Genomic DNA, 11271 nt, shown 5'->3' with positions numbered 1-11271 from the left:
GATCCGGGGACAACAGGGCAGACCCTACAGTAAGAGACTGTGGGACCTGAACCTGTTCAGCCTTCACAAGAGAAGGCTGAGGGGGGACCTGGTGACCATCTATAAACTCATTAGGGGGGCCCAGAAGGGTTTGGGAGAGACCTTGTTTCCCCTAGCGCCCCCTGGCATAACAAGGAACCACAAGTTGTTGGAGAGTAGGTTTAGATTAGACATATATAAGAACTACTTCACAGTTAGGGTGGCTAGGATCTGGAACCAACTTCCAAGGGAAGTGATGTTGGCTCCTACCCTGGGGGTCTTTAAGAAGAGCCTTGATGCCTACCTGGCTGGAGTCATTTGAGCCCAGTTTTTCTCCTGCCCAGGCAGGAGGTCGGACTTGAAGATCTACAAGGTCCCTTCCAACCCTACCTCTATGATATGATTCGGAGATACAGCCACCAAATCAGGTTGAATCTCCACCAAATTGAATCAGGGACTGAAGCATTGCACAGCCCTAGAACACAGTATGTGTTGGCGTGAAATGCATGGGAGTTTGCAATACTGCATTGGAAATACTGGCAGATTGTGAAGAATGGAAGGTATCTGTGTTGTTGTTATCTATCTTGCATGCACCCTGGTTCATATGACTGTTATGTTGCTGGCTGGACAGTTCACAAAATTTGTAAGAACAGAAGACTGCAAACAGATGTTAGGGTGAAAATAATGTGGATTTTTGGGGAGCACTGGATCTGCAGCTGGAACAAGACTTTTAATCTGTGTCTCACCAAAGCTGCTGGTCACAAGGCAGAATGATATATTAAGCTAACCTTGCAAATGCTTAAGCAAGTAGTTTCTTTAACAATGGAATAGTGTGTAGGATACATGATTCCTTGTGTAAAAAGAACAAGATGCAGCCCACCTGCTATTGTCAGGAGATAAAGCAGAAAGACGATCTTGGAGATGGTGCTGAAATCAGCAAAGAACAAGAAAGAACCAGCAAGTGACCAATAGTACCCACGTTCATGGCCTTACGCATGTACGTGCTCTTAGCAGAGAGGCATGAAACACAAGACAAAATTGCCCTAAGTAGATGAAAACATGAAGCCTTTGTTCAAGGAAGAGGAAGAGGCAGCAGGGAAACAGACAGAACCCCAGTCCCTATCTCTGAGGTACATGGCGTGAGTTTAGCTTGCCTCAAATCCAAGGGAAATACTAAACTTTAACTACAACCTTCCTTGCATGTCGATTGTCCATGCATGCGTGCAATGGGTGACAAATGGCAGATTACAGAAGGGACAGGTAGCACAATGGCAGATAGGGTAGGAATCAGAAAGCAGAGTATCAGATCAAGCAGGAATGACTGGGCAGGGAGCAGAAAGCAGAGCAGCAGCTTGGTCAGGGAGCACAGGGTAGGGTGTGGAAGCTGAGCAGTAGATCAGGTAAAGGAAAGGAATCAGAGTTGCACTCAGAGAGGACAACAGGCTAATCTGTGGCACATCTGCCAAAAAGGCTGCCCTCCTCCCACTCATTCAATGAGACCTATGCCTTCATTGTGACAATCTTAAGACATTCGTTCCTGTTCCCCATACTGAAAAGATGTCACACAGCCATCACCAGAGAGGCATGCACATACATGAACGAGAAATCCTAACAGCATGCCTAAGCACATCAAAAATCAACTGCATAACTGTTCAGCCACTGGTGAGGATACAGTAAGGACTGGGCTGATAAGCAGGATGGACCGATTTCTCAGCAACTTGTAGTTACTACAGAAGTGGTCCAAATGGACCCTGCCTGTTTTAATCCGTTTCTTCCTCATCATTATGTTTTCGTGGACTAATCAATACTGATTTGTTTTGTGGAAGCTGTTCTGAGTCACTGAGTTTATCTACTGGTCACAGCTCCCACAGGGAGCACTCTTGCAAACCCAGTTGGATCTGCTGAGTAAGAAAGAGCTGGTAAAGAGGAGTGATGTAACCTGACCACTCAGTTTTGACTGCAACAAGAACAAAAATTCATAAAATGAAAGAAGTAATGCAAAAGTATGGGTCTCAGTCTTTCATTTACCTGGTGGATGATCATATCTGTGAGGAAGATTCGCAACCAAAGCCAGGTATCTGTCTTCCAGGACAAACAAATTCTGGTGAATTCTGCACAAGTAATCAGAAAATAGGTTTAAAGTTGGCCAAAAAACCCACCAAACCCTGCCCCCTACACCTCTCCAAACTCTTTGTCTTAGGCTATTTAGAAACAATAAAAGATTGCGGGGGGAAAAAACTCAGCACGAGCCATTTTATAGCAGATCCTTTCTAGTCCACCTTCTCTACATTTATTTTATTGCTCTTCAGAACAACAATATCAACTCAACACTACTGATTAATGTTTGGTTCCCCCCATGACATACTGAAGATTAATAAAAACTGCAAACTTCTAAATGAGAAGCAAAAATGAGAAGAGGAAGAGAAGAAACAAATTATCTTCATAGTCACAAATTGCTGAGGAAATTATAATGCATGGAAAACTTTGGCAATACATCCCCACATGGTTATTACCATACTTGCCTGAATCTAAGATGACTTAGAATTTCTTGTGTATAAAATCTAAATTACTAGAGGGTTGTCTTAAATTTAAAGTGTTATACTTTACCATGTACAGAAGCCAATTAGTGAAAGGCTCATCTTAAAATTAGCCCCTGCCACAGCAGCAGCAGGGGGTGAGAAGCCAGACCCCTGGCCCTTGCTTCCCTGCCCTTGTCCACCCTGGCTGCCCACTCCATGTCTGTGCCTGCCTCCCCTGCTTCCTGTCCCCCTACCCACTGTAGCCTCTCCCCCTGCCCCCAGGTAGTGGTGGCCCTGACTTTGCCAGGAAGAAGCGGCAGCAGGTCCCAGTAGGACTGGTCTAGGTCAGGTCTGGAAGGGGCAACTTGGGGGAGTTTGGCTGTGTCATCTCATCTGTGCCCCTCCCCTCCCAAATTTCATACATTGGTCTTCCCTGTTTCTGCACCAACCCCCTACCCCACCCTCAAAACCTCATGTCTCTTCCCTTGCCAAACTAGCCATCCCAGCCTAGGGGAGTGATGGCTCAGCTCCAACTTCCAGCCCCGTGCCTGGGGCCAGAGCTGAGCCATCACCACCAGTACTCAAATACAAGACAAGGCCCCTCTCCTCCCCGAAATACCAACCAGGAAACAAAAGCTTATCTTGGATTCAAGTAATTATCGTAGCACACAACTATATGGTACCCTCGTAAAACCTACTTTTAAGGAAAGCTAGATGAATGAATGCAGAAGTATGGAGGATTCCATGAACAACAAATGGAAAAATACATTCCCAGACAAGAACAGGACAAAGGAGACTTTGTCAGTTATTTCATACCATTAAGGCCCCCAGAATAAAAGAGAATGTTAAAAAAAGTGCATGAAAAGTTTTACTGCTGACAATTCTTGTCTACAGTAGAGTAAAGGCAGAACTGCCTTCAATTAGTCCTACCTTTATCAAGTGATTCCATGGAATAGAGCAACTCCCAGCTCTCTCTTGCCAGTTTAAAGCTCTCTAATACTTCAATGGAGTTTGGAAGGTCCGCTTTATTTATTGTGATATGGCGACTTCTCCCCTTCCCAGAAGGGTCTTCATCATCCGAGCTCTGCTTAAGGATCAGTATAAGCAAAAAAAAAGATTTCCTGTCTTTAACTGAAAATGTTCAAAGAATCTTATAGAACTTTTGCAATACTGAATACAAGCTCCAAGAAATACATCCGAATGGGTTATATCAACTATGAAGACAACAAATGGCATAACATCATAAATAATAGGGCTGTGCAAAGCTTCAGTAGCTGATTTGATTAGGAGGAGATCTGACCCAATTTGGGGACTGAATCTCTGAATCTGAATTGAATCAGGGGATCAAGTAAAAGCTCTGAATCTATTCAAAGAATCTGAATTGATTCAGGAAAATATTCGGCCGATTTGGAGATTCAGCCATAGACTAAACAGGCAGCTGATAGCTGCCTCCAGCTGGTAAGTCTGTTGGGGTTGGGGGAGGGAAGAAGGGATTGGAATTGGGGCTGGGACAAGCTGCCCAGCTGGGGCAGGGGGCTCAGTAGTGCTGGGAGCAGGGGCTCTACCCTGCTGCCGCTTGCCCAGCCGGAGCAGAGGCAGGGAGCGTGATGGGGGCACGACTCACTCCAGGCGGAAGGGGGCAAGTGGCAGCAGGACACAGCCCCACTCCCAGTGCTGCCGTGCCCGCATCCCACACCCTTCCATGCTGAATGGCAAGCGGCAGCAGGGCACACTTACCAGGAGAGCTGCGGGAGAAGCCCCCATGGCTGCCCTGCCTGGCCCCATCCCCTGCCCAGCCCAGATCCCGGCACTTACAAAAAAGCCCCATCCTCAATAGCTAGGGTGGCTCCACGTGTCAGCCAGAGGCCAGCAGCACTCAGCCCCAGCGGCCCCAGCTCCCAGAAAGTGTGTGGAACCCTGCCAAGCCATGCTGCACCTGCACGATGCAAGAGCTCCCACGTGGGGGGGAGGCAATCCCCGCTGCCCCCCACTGTGCAGGTGGTCTCTGCTACAAGTGCCCAGAGGCCCCGGTCGCCACTCCTGCAAACAATGAATATGGGGCTTTTTTTTTTTTTTTTTTTTTAAAGCTCCACAGTCATCGGCTGCAGGAGCGGTGAGTGGGACCTCTAGGTCCTTGTGGCAGAGCCCCCCTGCACAGCGCAGGGCAGCAGGGGACAGGGCTTCACCCCCTCGCCTGGCACCCATGTGGCAGCTGTCACATTGCGCGGGTGCAGCGCAGCTTGGCATGGCACCGCGCACTGTCTGGGAGCTGGGGCAGCTCCAGCAGTCAGACAGTCAGCAGTCAGACAGTCAGCAGTCAGACAGAGCCCAGCAATGCTCAGCCCCAGTGACCCCAGCTTCCAGACAGTATGCGGTGCCTTGACTAGCCACGTTGCACGTTGCCATGGGGCAGCTACCATGCTGGTGCCAGGTGGGGGGGGCGATTGTCGCTGCCCCCCACTGCCCTGCGCAGGAGGGGCTCTGACATGAGCGCCCAGAGCCAGAATCGCCGCTGCTGAGTGCGGGGCCTTTTTTTTTTTTTTTTTTAGTGCCAAGACTAGCCTGGGGCCAGTGGGTTAGGGGGAGATATAGGGTCAGGCAGGGCAGCCATGGGGGCTTCTCCCATGGCTCCCTCTGCCTGGGGAGAGGCAGGCACAGCTGGACTGGAGGAGCCATGGGAGAACCTGCAGCTGCCCAGCTGTGCCTGCCTCTCCCCAGCCTATCTGAATCACCGAATCTCTCCAAATCATTCAAAGCTGATTTGGCTGAATTGATTCAGAACAGTGATCTGAATCGAATCACTGTCCTCTGAATCGGCTGAATCCTAATCAAATACTTCCCTATTCGCACAGACCTAATAAATACTGTTTCTTTTCAAATGAAGTTTAAACAGCCATTTATGTGCAACCCCTTGCTCAAGGGGTTGGACTAGGTTAGGCGTGGCCAACCACGGCACACACCACAAGTGGCACAGGCAATTTGTGCATGTGGCACACTGTGGAGGGGGCAGGTAGTACAATGGCAGATAGGGCAGGGAGCAGAAAGCAAAGCAGTAGATTGGGCAGGGAGCACAGAGCAGGGAGCAGAAAGCAGAGCAGCTGACTGGACAGGGGAAGGGGATCAGAGTGGCACTCAGAGAGGGCATGGGGCTAATTTGCAGCATGCCTGTCAAAATGGTTGGGCCCATACTGGACTAGAGCAGTGGCTCTCAAACTTTTGCATCTTACGTTCCACCTGTAAGGTCAAAGAATCCTGGTCCCACCAGTCAACAAGCGGGGAGGCAGACCCCCAGAGGTGGGCAGGACCCCCAGCGGCTGATCGAAGTGTGCAAAAGTGAAACTAGAAGTTCCGTCGTGGCACTTCCAGTTTTGCTTCTGCGACCCGAGTCCCACTTAGATGACCTTCCAGTTGAGAAACCCTGAACTAAAGCAGCTTCTGGGGCCCCTTCCAGCCTTTTTTTCCCCGTGATTCTAAATAAGTCATTCAGTTACCCTTTGGCCACACCGGGGTATTGGCGCCCAGATTACACTGGTTTAAGTTGTTCTTGAAGGAAGCATATTGTAAACTAGGACTCCCACCCACTTGTCATTCCTCCCATCATTTTGGCTGTATTAGCAGTCAGGGTCTTCAGGCTTCCCCATCCTCCTTCAGCTTCCACTTCCACCCTCCCTGCCTCAGGGAGTGGTTTGGTGTGGCACAGCACAGCCCACAGTGCTAGGGGAGCCTGCAACTTGGGGTGCCCACATGGCATGTTGCAGCATGGGAGCCTGTGGCTTAGGAGTTGTGGGTAAGATCAGGACACCTGCAAACATGGCAAGGTGAGAAAGCCTGAAATTGGGGAGTTGAAGGTAGGAGCTGGGCTGCCTGCATGACAAGAGCAGTACAACACAAGTGCCAACAGCTTGTGCTGGTTTGGCCTGTATAGCTTGTGGCCCCCACAACGTGCCCCCAGCTGCTCAGAAGATACACAGTCCAGTTGTAAACCAAATCTCAGCCAACCTAAATGTATAAAAGCATATTTCACATCAGATAATTCTTGTAAAAATCTTTTTATTGAACAAAAATGCAATTTTGTAATGAAGTATTTTTTACTCGTTGAGAAGATGTAGAAGACTCATATAACCCTCCTTACTAAAATACAGTGCAACTGCACTTTACCCAAAGAATTCCTGACTGAAAATATAGCAAGGGGGGAAAAATCCACTATAATATTCTGCTCAGCTTTTTAAGATTTAAAGTAAATCACATAATACACAAAGCACTTGCAGAATTGCAAAAAAAACCCCAAATAGTTTTGCTCTGCTGCTTCTAAACCAAATCTATTTGCATGTTTAATCATAAACAGAATTGGCTATGTTCCAATGCCCAAGCTATCAAGAGCAGAATAGCATAAAGGAATTACCATTGTTTTTTCTCTTCCTTCTGCAAGCTTCCTTTTTTTATGTATGTGCTTGTTGCGCTCGATATCTGTATCACCATAGACATTAGATACATCCTCAAGGAGAACCAGCGGAACTTGGTTCGGAGCATTTGGCCCTAGGTTTGACAAATAAATTAAAGGTTGCCTGAAACCGAACTCATTAACCAAGTGCCCAATTCAAGAGATTTTCATTCAAAAGAGGAGAAACACATGCAAAAATTTAAAACACTGTGCAAGTATTTAAAACACTGTGCAAGTATTTAAAACACAATGGCAATGATGCAGCTGTCTCTGAAAGTAACCTAATGATAGAGATCATGTAGCCTTTGCTGTATGACATCAGGGTTAGTTCCAATCTGTCAGAAAAATCTTAGAATCCCTTTCCAAAGGGGCAGTCACAAGATGCATTGAAGTAGCATGTACTTTGTCTCCAAGCATCATTTACTTGCAACTAAAAGCAATCATTAAATAACTCAAGTCATTTGTTCCATTTGGCTAACTGCCCTAAAGGCAGCAACCAAAGAAAAATTCCCAAGGTGCTCTTTATGGGAAATCCAAGCAAAGCCCTGACAGACAGTGAGGCCTCAAAGAAGAAATGAGGTCATTATATCATGAGATTTCCATACTCAAGTAACTCATTTATGGTCTGACCCTTACTTCAGCTGTGTGGGATTAAGCTTTTTATGTGGCTGCCAAACCCCAACACCCTTCCCCATTGCTAGGCCCCTACAGAAGTCTAGTTTTGTGGCTAAAACAAAGGACCGGGGGTCCAAAGATCTGGTTTCTACTCCCAACTGTGCCATAGACTTCCTGTGCAATCTTGGGAAAGCACATATTCCTCAGCTGTAAAATGGAGATGATACTTCCCCATCTTTATATGCAATCGGATGCCGCTAGTATTTGAGAGAAGGTGCTTTTCTTTCAGATTACAGTAAAAATAAGGGTTTGCATGACTGCAGAAAAAGGGTGAGAGGGTGGGAAAATGATTTTCCCATTTCAAAACCTCTATCAGCCAAGGAAGGAGGTAGTATCACTGGGCAAACAAACTGAATGAACCCACTAAAAATATTTATATTTGCAGAAAACTCTGAGCACACTTAGGGCCCCATTTATAACGAGATCATGGAGTTACTGCATAATTGTACTCCAAAATCTAAACTGCTGTTATTTTAGGTGAGTTTCTAGCCCTTACTGCTGTAAATAAAGCTTAGTGTCAGCCACAGCAGTGACTCTTGCCCAAGTCTGCAGACAGCCTGAAAGCAATGAGAGAAGTGTGAATTGCCTCATTCATCACACAATCTGCTACCTGACTACGTGAAATTACTTACAACTAATTCTTGATCTCTGAAGGGCTACAGTCCCTCTTGACTCCATGCACCATGTAAGAACTCTCACTGATGGAGGTTCAGAGCCGTTGGATCCAGTGGGAAGTTTCTTGTACCACCCCTGCTAAAATAAGTAGGCTTTTTCCTTTACTCCAGTAGTCAGATCCTGTCTGAAAAGGACAAGAAGCATCAATGGTGTGGCTGAGATCAGCACCACAGATGCATCAGAAGAGCTTATGTCACTCAGGAACTGACTCTGGAGTAAAGGATGCATGAGAGCCACATGCAGAAACAAGGGCTTGCATGAATGCAGTCCCTCAGGAGTTGCTTCCCCAATTTTCATCAGACAGGATGCAAGTGTACAATAGAATCAACAGTGTTTGCAAGGAGTAGCATGCTATGTCTTTTTTTGGATCTAACAGGCTCCAAATGGTAAAAGCTATAGCGTTCATATGAGGCCCACATAGGGCACACAGACCAAAGAGGCAGAATGCACTGCAACAATAATGTCCATGACACATTAGCCCTATTTTACAGGTTGAGAAACCAGAGCCTAGAGAGAGTAAATTACTTGGCTGAACTTGTAGGATGTGCTGGACTATATCAGATGAACAATCTCTCTATCCTAATATAACATCCCAGCCAGTGGACAGTGTCAAATACTTCAGAGGAAGGTATCAGATACCTGTAAGACATGTTTCTTTACTAATGTGCCCAAGTGGGATGTTTCTTTTTTTACCCCAGCTAAGTTGGACTATGTCCTAATGCATGATGTTTCATATTCCTTACATATTTTTAGCTCAACTTAGTATAGCTGCAGGCATTATTCATTAAAATCTCTCGCCCCCTCTTGAACCCCAATGAGCTCCACCCCAGAATATCCCAAGGAACTTGCATTGTGCCACTCCATTCTGTCTCATACTAGGCTGCAGTGGATTGACGCACCTTCTTCTGAAGCAGCTGGAACTGTCCACTGTTTGAGGTATTATAGTGGGTACCACCTCATCTCCTTCATGCAGGAAGTGACAGAGCTTGGCTTGCTCCTCTCTCCAGAAACCTTTCCTCTACACAGAAAGCTGCTCCTCAGCAATCTGCCCTGTGTCACCCTGCTCCACCTCATACTCTGATTTAAAACAGCTCCTGAGAGGCCCAGGTCCTACTATCAAGGTTTGTATGAGGCTGCCTACCTGGTAGCTGAGTACCTTTCATAGAAATGTCAATAAAATCTTGACTGGTGTTTTGATTGAGGCCATTATCTTTCATATTCTGAAATCAGATTTAAGTCCAGTGAGAAGAAAGCAGACAGCTATGGTGGGGTTAATGGACCGCTTCTCCTTCACAGTGGATAAAGATCTAGTCTCATTGCTCATACTCCTTGGGCTCTCTGCCTTCAACAGGGTTACTCACAAAATGCTTCTCATGTTTGTATAATATGGCTTAAATAAGTTATACAGCATTGCAATAACTCCAAATAGGATCTGGAAAGTTGCACTTGGCAATTGCTCCTCTTCCCCACAACCCCTTGCTTGCAGAATCCCCAGGTCTAATCTTAGTACCCTCTCCAGACTATCTGGATAAAGGCTGGATGCCCTGGGTCCTTGTTACTAACATCTGCAAGCATGCAAGTTGGGTTACAATACAGATATTGCACTGCTTGGGCAAGATCACCACTTTGATGCACAACTTTCCAAAATGAACCTAGAAAGACTGAAGTGATACTCAGGGTAGGAAGAAGGTTAAATTGGGTGGAGGCATAATGGAGGCCTCTCCTGATGAGACACATGATTGATTACTATGCTGCTTCAGTGGCTTGAGCTACTAAATGCACGTTACCCTTACTCTCTGCATCCATTTAATTTCTGATGCTAATGCAAAGACTTAGTTCTAATCTTCAAAGGCATCACTGAATAGCTCTGGGCACAGCTGCACAGGAGAGCACTCCTTTGACCAGGCACAAGGCACCAAGACCATTGCATTCCCCTAACCCATCGCTAACACAACTGAGGATGAAACTCAGTGAGAAACAAAGAGACAAACCACTTGCAAATGGAGACAAGGGACTGGTGTTTGCAGAGTAATCAGTTGCCCGTTTGGAAGTTTCCCAATCACAAGAGAAATACGAATGTATAAAACAAGAAAGCAAGAAACAGTATCTTAGGACCTTAGACAACAGGATCAGAACTTTTTAGATCCACTACCAAACACAGCATATAGAATTTAACTGTTCAGCACTCGGATACCATACTGATGGTAGGCAGAGAGGAATCTCAGAATCTGTTATGACAATGAGATCCACAGGTTAATAACGAACTGGGTAAAATAAGTTCATAGTTTTAAGTCTGTTGCCTTTAATGCTCTTGGAAGTTTACTTGCTCTGCATAAAACAGGGTGAAAAGGATTCAACCAATTGATTTTCTGCAAACCATTATAAAAATGATCCTGCCTTGAGCAGGGGTTGAACTCAGACAACCTCCTGAGGGCCCATTGGCTACTTTCTAACAGTAAGCAAGCCCAAAGAGAAAATGGATATTCAATCTCTGCAGGTTAGTCCAAGCTGCAGATTGAACTGATAAGCAAGTGAAAAAACATTCACTTCTGATTCCAGAAACGTGGCCACATGTCTGCAGTAGTACAGGCCAGAAGTCAGGGGGTGCTACAGCACGCCTTCCTGCTTGGCAAATAGCTTAGGCCAAAGCCCATTCTATGAGTGGGGACTTGCAGGGGAGGTGCAAAGCATCCTCAGATGCTAGGGGCCTGTGAATTAATTTGAATCTGGAGGGGATCTGGGACAGAGGTTCAATAAACCAATTTAACTTAAATCAGAACCAGTTTCTGATCACTTATATCAGTTTATGTGCAACTTCTGTCCCTAGCCTTTTAGCTCTATGATTACATCATGTTACAGACGTCTATCATGGTATATTTTCATTTGGACCAGGTACACACATTTACATTTTTACTGATATAAGTAATCAGAAACTGGTCACCA

The 11271-nt window shown here is 46.1% G+C and overlaps 1 protein-coding gene across 7 annotated transcripts in view; it reads right to left on the bottom strand.

The window, feature by feature from the left end:
- INTS10 (integrator complex subunit 10) overlaps window positions 1–11271 on the bottom strand; it is an 84461-nt gene that overhangs the window by 37435 nt on the left and 35755 nt on the right. For 3 of the 7 annotated variants that reach the window (XR_002098479.1, XM_019522228.1, XM_019522231.1), the window contains exons 9-11: window positions 6940–7073; window positions 3468–3633; window positions 2047–2129 (exon numbers count right to left, since the gene is read on the bottom strand). Coding sequence is in view for 6 of the 7 variants with exons in the window: in XM_019522228.1 (XP_019377773.1) it covers window positions 2047–2129; window positions 3468–3633; window positions 6940–7073 (383 nt within the window). In the remaining variant the exon portion in view is untranslated. The remainder of the gene's footprint in view (window positions 1–2046; window positions 2130–3467; window positions 3634–6939; window positions 7074–11271) is intronic. The other 4 variants (XM_019522229.1, XM_019522232.1, XM_019522230.1 and 1 more) reach the window with 2 other exon arrangements.

The sequence above is a fragment of the Gavialis gangeticus genome, unplaced genomic scaffold, assembly GCF_001723915.1.
Source record: "Gavialis gangeticus isolate Ggan-Ray unplaced genomic scaffold, GavGan_comp1, whole genome shotgun sequence".
NCBI lineage: Eukaryota > Metazoa > Chordata > Crocodylia > Gavialidae > Gavialis > Gavialis gangeticus.
This window is presented reverse-complemented; position numbering and strand designations above follow the sequence as displayed.